Raw genomic sequence first — 9101 nt, 5'->3', positions numbered from 1 at the left:
CCCCCCACTCTGTCTCTATTATCACCATTTTGAGTTGAGCTGCTGTATGGATAGTCATAAAATTCAGACATACAATGATCTGTACTCTAATGGCAAGACACTCTTTACACATCTAAGGTAGCTCCAAGGTCTAAATGGGAAAACCAGTGTATAAAAATCCATCTTCTCAGCACTGAAACCAGTGTTTATAAAAAAGTTTACAGTGTATTTTTTAGTTTTTGGTCAGTTTTTCCAAGACAGCAGTCAACCAAAAACCAACTAAACAGTGGTCCATGTTCTAACCACAAATGTGAAAGGAGGGATCACTGTAGTTCTGGCAATCACAGTATCACAGTAACAGTAGAAAGATGAAATTCACATATTTGATCGTAAATTTGAGAATTTATATATTAAATTCAGTCAGTATGTACTCAGTCAGTATTATATATGCAAAAGAATGAATATGATTGATAAGCTTTCAGTGCTCGATCTTTTATGTTACTGGAAGTCTTGACTAAACCCTTTCAGTCATTTATCCTCCATATTTGGCCTCACTCTAGAAGGTCATTCACAAAACAAGAGATCTTTACATCTAACAGACTCTCTTTGCTCGGTCTGGTTGCTTATTTCAGAAACCCTTGGAAACGTTTTGTTCATCCTCCGACCTTTGTATTGGAAAAATAATAAAATAAATATTGTTCCTTTCATGAATTGGACACCACAGTGGCTGGCAGTGAGTTCAGGTCCCATAAGCTGGATCCATCTTGTTTGACGCCATTGTGTTCTACCTCGCCGGGCCACCACGATGCACGCACTCCTTTATGATAGTCATGTGTCCGTTGTACGCCAAGAACTACCGTAACCTTCACATTTTCAGTGACATAGAGTCTCTATCTACAGGACGTAAATGGACTGGATTGGATATAGTAAAGGTGCGAGAGTATGAGTTGGGTCTGCCTGGCTCGGTTCGGTCCACATCACTCTGATATCGCTACAGCTACAGCAGATGGCACGTTATTTGGAGAGAGTTGTGGCCACTCCCATCTGTGTGGAACAGTGGAACCGGAGAGGATGTCTGGGTTGCTGGAGGCTGGAGTCTGATTGGGTAACTTTTGTCAAGTGAAACGATTTAGACCACAGTGTTCCGCTGCCGGTATGGTGGAGGTGGCAAGACGGTGCCAGATTTCAGGGAAAACTCAGACATGTATTCAGGGTTTTCAGCTACCGCAGGCCGTATGTGTCCATTCTGCTTATAGAACAACTTGGCATTGGTAGAACCGCCCTGGGCGCCGTCAGGGACAGCCTGGTTAGACAATTTGGGAGGCAAGCTGTGCTGCCAGTATTCTGGATTGTCAAAGGTTACCTTCAGCTTTTTTCCGCTGACTTTACCTGACGTCTGTCCGTGCTTCAGCAGGCTAGTGCTGGCTGGGTGCGTGGTAGCATGGATCTGATATGCTGGCAGGCTGCCTTGCCCAATGGTGGCCGAAGTGGACACGGCACCTGACTGGCACACCTGGGCTTGGGCAGTAGTTCCTGTTTGGCTATGGCTGACGGAGCCGCCACCTGGATTGCCAGGTTGTCCTGCAGGTTTGATGGTGTGGTGGGCATGGAGGATGTGGGTCGGTGGGCCGTGGTGGCAAGGCATGCCAGATGGAGAGGGCTGGGCCGTGGGGAGGGGGTAGTTGGGCAGGCTGGCCTGCATGGTAAGCGGGAGGTGGGAGCCCGAAGAAGGGATAGAGGAGGAGGTCTGAGTGGGAAGGGGCAGACCATTTCTCCTCAGGGCTTTCAGGCCCAGCTCCGCAGGGCTGTGGAAGGTGTTGAGGTAGAGGGGCTCGTTGATGTACTCATCCTCTCCTTTGGGCTGGCTGTTGGGTGTGCTGTGGTAGCCCGGGTTATCCAAGGCATGGATCTCATCATTCTTACGTCGCGATACAAATGGGTTTTCCTCAATTGGATTGAGATATTCTGTAGCATAGATTAAAAAAGGGAGGGAGGGTGGGAAAGAAGATAACAAGAGATAAAGAAGTTTATGATAGAATAAGAAAGACATACAAAAGATCAATAGAAATTAAATCTAGAGAAAGGTAAACAAATGAAATTGAAGAGAGTGATAGAGAGATAACTCGCTAATGAGGGGAGAAGATGGAGATTATAATGGTGATAATGGCAGCCACTCAGGACCAGGTGGGCAACATGCCAACAGTTCTTTGGCACTGCAAACTCCATCTGCCAGGGGTGAAAATGCCAGCAAATGACCCTCTTCCCTGCTTCCAACCGCTATAATAGTGGGGTGCGAAACCTATTGATTTTGCCCACTCTTACACTCCTTGACATCGCTTCAGATGCATTTTGCTGCAAGCTTTGTTATATTTTGAGCTGCTCAAAAATCAAAGACGGTAGTGCGAGAGCAGGGCTGATGCACTGAAATATTATCAAAGGCAAAACATGACTCTGTAGTAGCTGACATACACCGTTGACAGATACTGGGTAGGAATTTTAATCAATGGAATTAAATGAAATGGCAAAATGACAGGCAGAAAATACTACAAAAGATCACATTTACTCTGAATGAGCGAAGAGATGAACAAGGAACCGGAGCACTAGGCTAGAATTTGTAGTACATACAGGATGCACTTGTTTTACATTTAAATTGTGTTTCTGTGTTTGTGGAAGATTGTGGTGTAGTTAACCTACGTGCAACTTTGATTTCTATGAAATTAATATAACGAGGTAAGGTTGTTTCAAAGTAAAGTATTATCTACACTATGCTGTGGATTAAATTCAACTCCTAAAATGCAGATGGGCATCATTCCAAGAATGAGCAGCAGGGCTGCAGAACAATTCTGTTTGTTACAAGTGATGGGAAATTTTAACCTGACTTCATTGTTTTTTTGTGTGTGACAATTAGAGTACCTGAGGAGCTCTTGTCCTTCATGGGTGTCATGTATCCGTCCTCATCAGTGTCTCCTCTGGGCGCCCTCTCCCCCAAGAAGATGGTAGGGTCAGCGCTGTACCTCTGGCCACCACTGTCCTCTCCCCCGGCCTGGCTCAGGCTTTTTTTATGCAGGCTCCCATTACAGCGTTGGTCTTCCAGGGCCGGACCCGGTCCACCTGTGGCGTCCTGGTTAACACAGGCTTGGGAACCTGCCACAGAAGCCTCTGCAGGGTTTGGACCACCATCTCGATAGCCAAACTGGTTCTGAAGCAGAGTGAGTTGTGGATAGAGTCAATAAAACATGCTTTCTGATGTTACTGAGCAGTAGTAGTTTGATTTTCTTTGTTCTAACCCCCTTGAGAAAACTTGGATACATGATTTTGTATGACACTGTGCAGCTATTTGGTGATGAAAGAGCTGTGACAACATTGTTTAACAAACTAAATATGTCTATTGTTCAATTCAACCACGGCAAATTGAATTGTGAATGCCAAAAGCCATGAAGCTGGAATCAGTTTAAGCCAGTTGTATGCCACCTGCGGCAATGGACGTTAGACTTTTAACCTGTGTAGCTGTCAAAAAAGTTCTAACAGTGTAGTCATCAGCCTTAAGGGAATGTGAAGGGCAGCCATCCAGAGCTACGATTCAGTTACCTGAACTTTAAAAAAAAAAGAAAAGAAAAAAAGAAAACCCCACAAGAAAATACAAAACTTGACATGTAAAGCAAAGGGCTTCTTGTGGTGCTGTGTTGGCTTGCCGCAGGCTATTGAACCCAGGCCTACTCCTCGAGACTCTTTCCAACTGCTAGCGCTACAGCAGCAATTACAGGAAGCAGAGCTACAAAACACAACGGAGAAAAAAAAAGAAAGAAAATGTCCTGGAGTTATATCTGTTTACCTACTCCCATTGTCATCCCTCCATTGCAATCGACGTCCCCCTCCTCCAAACTTTCTCTGCTCATCCCTTCTTCAAAGCCAGTCATTATCCGCTCCTCTTTTCAAGTAGGAGCGTGAGAGCAAATCAGCCCAGATTAGATAACCGTATGTATTGGACAGCGTCTGCATCGGCACAACCTGAATAACTAACTTCCCGTGGAAAAGTCAGCCAGCCGATAGATTTTTGACAAGTTACTTACCTGTGTGGGCATGTAGGGGCTTTTGAGTGTCTCCAAAGGAGATTCAGTTCATGACAGTGGTGCTGACCTTGAAAACGCACTACCCTGGATGGATTACCGTGTGTGTTTTTTTGGGGGTATTCCTATTTTTCTAACAAACCGTTAGAGAACAATAGGAAAATGGATAGGTCACGGGGGTACAGGTGGATAAGATGCAGAGTCGAAGGCCTAGGGCATAGGGGTGGGAATCTCTGGGCACCTCACGATTCAATTCCGATTCAGAGACCAACGATTGAATTCTTAACCAATTAAGCCTTAAACATGCTTGTGAAAGTCCCCTTCTCTCACAGTGATCTTCCATGTCAGAGGCTCAGTCATTTTTGAAGGGGACAATTACCTTCTTAGACTTTGAATCATGAGGTGGTCAGATGTAATGTGATAGAGTAGATGAACAGTCTTTATGTGTTTTGCCTAACTATTTTAAGTATGTCTTAATAAATCATGTGTTTCTATACAAAACTTTGTTTCTACCACTTTTTCAGTCAGTCTGTTTCCGGATTTGTACGTGTAAATAAAATAATCGATTATTACCTTATCAGAATCAAGCATTGAATTTTTCTAGAGAGAATCGCGATGCATCTGACAATCGATTATTTTCCCACCCCTATGAGGGCCAGGGGCATGTAGTGAATGCTGCACTGCAAACAGCCGAGCCGGCACTCATTGTCTGTTAGTAAACGGCTCTGGCATTTTAAGAGAGCGTCTGCTATTTGCTTATGGAGCTCTGAGTAATGAAACCCGGGGCCTGGGGAGGTAGCACATAAAGAGCCCAGGTTTAAGCCACAAACGCTAGGATGGAAATGATGGAGGTGAGCCATTAGCAGAGGAAAATCATCAGTGTATTGGAAGTTCTTAACCACCTTGAGCACCTATAGAGGACATTGAGTTGTGCAGTTGTCAAAATAAAAATAAATCAAAATGTTTTAGGCTAAAGTTAAATCTGTAGACTTTAAACGGTTTTATAAGAAGATATCATGTGTTATTATTTTAAAATATTCAATTGAGGGCGCCCGGGGGGCTTGGTGGGTAGAGCGGGTGCCCGTGTGCAGAGGCTTGCTCCTCGACGCAGAGGGCCCGGGTTTGAATCCAGCCTGTGGCCCCTTTGCTGCATGTCATTCCCCCTCTCTCTCTCCACCTTTCACACATATCTGTTTGCCTATCTAATAAAGGGGAAAAAAAACTTTGAAAAAAATATTCAATTGAAGTTGTAGGTCTATCTAATTTTTGGGGCATTTTGTTCTTTATTGACAGGACAGCTGAAGACATTAAAGGAGAGAGAGGGTAAATGACATACAGCAAAAGGCCTCAGGTGGGAGTCAAACCCGGGTCCGCTGCGTTGTGGAGTAAACCTCTATCTCTGGGCACCTACTCTACCAACTGAGATATCTGGAGGCCCAACATTTTAAACGATGGTGACACATTCACAACTATCTTAGGACTACAGTATAATTAGTGGAAAAATGTTTTCTGCATATGTTTTTGTGTCCTGAAGCAGTGCCCTTACTCTGTTGGAGTCAACACGAGGCCTGGTTGTGTATGACGGAGGAGCAATGTTAAAGCCCCGAGGCACCAGATACTCGTCAGCATCCATCAAGTCATCCAGGTCCTCCTCGTCCAGAAGGCTCTGGAAGAACTTGCTGTCATTGGGGCTGGGAAGCTTCATGCGGTCATCTCCCTAAACAGTGCACAAGTCACACAATTTAGTGTGATTCATTCACGTATGGTATACCGCAATTTAGTCTATGACCATGATGTTCCATTCCCAGAATTGCTCCGTGCTGCAATAAATTCCGTGGGATGTCACTCTGGATGTCCGCTACCTTCCGCATTTGTTGCGGTTGCGAGTTCTAAACTCCGGTGGATTTCTGAGGACTATGGTTAACCGCTCCTCAGATCTCTCACGGTAAATCCAGACAGCTAGCTAGACTATCTGTCCAATCCGAGGTTTCTGCTGCACAACTAAAGCTACTTTTGAACATACACATGTTCCACCAAAACAAGTTCCTATTTCCTATTTAGCAGCGGCACTGTGGTTCCGTCCCATCCCGGAATGCTGTGTGGACATGCCAGACCCCCACCGGCAGCGCTGCAAAGGAGGGTCTGGCAAAGCAAGACCAACTGCAGTTATAATCAAAAATGACGCACAAAATATATCAGATGATTATATTTTCATATAGAGACTATAACATTTCTGTGCCTTCCAAACACACCTGAATGACCAGGTATCGTTGGGGGTCACGGGCCATTCTGCAGAACTCAGCGGCCAGCTCCTTGAACTTGGGCCTGCTGTCTGCATCAATCATCCAGCCTGGGGGAAAGAAAGAGATTAAAGTGATTAGGGATTTGTATATGGGCATGCATGTTTGTGTTATCAACAACACTGGAAAATGCTGCTTGCAGTTGGATTCAGCCATGTCACTGCCATTCTTCTGTGTGCCGGTACTGCAGATGTAACATATTTCTTAGATATATGTACGCTATCTATGCAGATGAAAGTTCTGTAGAAAATACAAAATGAGAGCAAGTATGGGGTTCACTTTAACAAGGTTTTATACATTTGAAGGTCTAAGTGCCTTGCTCAAGGGGAACTCAGAGGTAGTTATTAAGGTACGGTAGAGGAAAGAGTTTTTTCTATTTTGATCTCCAGACTTTTCTCTCCCTGAGGCCACAGCTGCTGAAGACTGAAAACACAGGAGACTCCTGCAGGTGATGGCAAAGGCCAGGTTGTCTCTCAGCTCAGATTAGACAGAAATGCAAACAGAGGTGCTAATTTCGGTGTATGCACTGAATATTCTATAGCAGTTATGGCTAAAATGGGGCCTGGGCGCCTCTAGCAATCCTAGAGGGAGGTTCCACGAACCACCTGGAGAATATAGTTGCTTTATTCACACATAGCGGCTACCACAGTGACAAGAAATGATAGTTTATCCTCACTACATTTATGCAACTGTTCAAATCAGAGTCTGTGGTCTAATGTTCGTTTCCTTCTGTCGATCTGAAGCTATGAAGTGCTCCTAAAAAATAATTTTGCCTGTCTTTCTTTGCTCAGTTCATCTTATATCCACTTCTAGTGCCCCACGCAGGCATATTACCTAAATGAGGCGCAATCACCTCAGCAATCAAACTCTATTTCATCTTTATTGGGGTGGTGCCGAGGCGGCGGGGCACGCAGTGTGACAGCGCACCAAATCACAAACAACGGCTCTCAGTCAACATGTAATTAGAATTAATGCAGCCAACTGCTGAGCTTGCTTCTGGCTTTCGATGGGGCAGAGTGACCCTCCTGCTTGTTTGACTCGGTGTTTGACCTGCTTCGGCTATGTCTGATCGTCGCTGTGACGCTCAGCTGACGTCTGTCAAATTTTGTGTGTGTGAGTGTGAGTGATGTGTTTTTCAGGGTGCTGTAGCATTGCAGTATGAGTGAGATTTTAAAATCTGTAGAGAGGATAAGGGGCTCAGCAATAGACTGGATCAAAGTGAAAATGTAACATAGGATGTATATCAGGTACCTAGCCTCAAGAAACGCCCATCTGCAACCAATAGTGTTCATTTATTTAATTGAATTAAAGATAACCAGGACTACGTGGGAGCTGCTTGTTAGCTTATAGGAATCCCTTTCACCTCAGCATCTCTATTATAATTGTCCAGACATTTTACATAGCAAATAAAATGTATTCTCCTCCTCTAGGGGGTAAGACAGAAATCAGTTGGCATTGTTATTAGGCTAAAAGGCTGCAGGGCTTTCATGATTGCTTCTATGCTGTCAAAAGCCATTGGCAGGAGTTTTTCATTTGGAAAAATAACAATTAGATAATATGACATTTTGGTCGGATTAACATTTCTTGTCATGGGAATATGTTTTGATATCGAGCTCCAAACTGGATCACATCGTTCTCTTTCAACACATTTGGCATTTGAAGCACTCACTGCTGTTGTCTTCATCCCTGGTGAATCAGTAGTACTCTACTAAAATAAGTTTGAATTTATAGAGCTACAAGCCGCAAATAATAAGACGTACATTCATAGCGCAGATACAATATTTGTCGAACAAAAAAAAAAAAGAGTTGATAATTTATTTATAAAAACTGAGAACTGTGATGGCAGAAAAAAAAAAAAAGTCAGTGGGGAAAAGTTGATGTTTCAGCCACCACTAGAAGAAATACAGACAGCGAGTGACAGAAAAGGGTGGAGCGGGGTAGAGCACTGACCAGACTGGTGTATTGAAAAAAACTTGCCAAGCAGCCGATATCTGGCAGATCTCACAGCATGGATTGGCATGTATGTCTGGACTGTTTCCTGGAAATATGGGAGGGCCAGGGTTCTGAATCCAGCTTTGGGAAGTAGTGCAAGATGGGAGAAATTGGGGAAGGTTTTTGGACAGTTGTACGAGCTGGAGGGAGGGTTGGGGTACGTTGGCCTGTGAGGGAGGTGTGATAGTCCAGATGGAGGATGACTTGAACACGGATGTGGGCAGAGTCCCTGGCTGAGGATGTGCCTGCATGTTGCAGACCATAAACCAGCATCTCATCAGTTTCATCGCTTTCTCTGAATTTCTTTTACTTTTTCATCTTTCCTCTCTACGAACCAACTTTTCCTCCAGCCTTGAATCAAAGCCCCTGAGCTCAGAAAACACCGTATCAGATGAATATTAAAAATATGAACCTCTTTTATTAAACTGCAACTCATCTGTGACACTGAGTTGGAGCGGTGTATAAACATGATTGAAAAATAAGATTATATGCTGCACAACACTTGCTGAGTTGGAGTGCTACTCTGTTACATTGTCTTTAATGCTGCCACATGTGGCTGAGGCAATTATGGTTACAAATGTGGGATATGTTGCAAGACACAAGCTTTTTTAATTCACTGATGATTCTTTTTCAATTACAAATTATTGGGTGATGCATACTAGGGAGGCACAATTCCGTGTATATGTATCCTGAGCTACAAGTGAACATTCCACAACATCATTTCTAAAACTGTGCATAGGATCCTAACTAAAAGTGTACTTAC

The 9101-nt window shown here is 44.0% G+C and overlaps 1 protein-coding gene across 5 annotated transcripts in view; it reads right to left on the bottom strand.

The window, feature by feature from the left end:
* Positions 1 to 9101, bottom strand: part of LOC117939396 (receptor tyrosine-protein kinase erbB-4-like) — a 238984-nt gene that overhangs the window by 7303 nt on the left and 222580 nt on the right. For 3 of the 5 annotated variants that reach the window (XM_034864729.1, XM_034864730.1, XM_034864732.1), the window contains 4 exons: positions 6299 to 6396; positions 5593 to 5763; positions 2893 to 3178; positions 418 to 1944 (listed from right to left, as the gene is read on the bottom strand). In XM_034864729.1, the coding sequence (XP_034720620.1) occupies positions 1109 to 1944; positions 2893 to 3178; positions 5593 to 5763; positions 6299 to 6396 (1391 nt within the window). In that variant the 3' untranslated portion in view covers positions 418 to 1108. Of the gene's footprint in view, positions 1 to 417; positions 1945 to 2892; positions 3179 to 5592; positions 5764 to 6298; positions 6397 to 9101 lie in introns of those variants that run through there. The other 2 variants (XM_034864731.1, XM_034864733.1) reach the window with 2 other exon arrangements.

The sequence above is a fragment of the Etheostoma cragini genome, chromosome 24, assembly GCF_013103735.1.
Source record: "Etheostoma cragini isolate CJK2018 chromosome 24, CSU_Ecrag_1.0, whole genome shotgun sequence".
NCBI classification, from domain to species: Eukaryota; Metazoa; Chordata; class Actinopteri; order Perciformes; family Percidae; genus Etheostoma; species Etheostoma cragini.
Note: the sequence above shows the minus strand (reverse complement) of the source record. Positions and strands in the feature narration are given on the sequence as shown.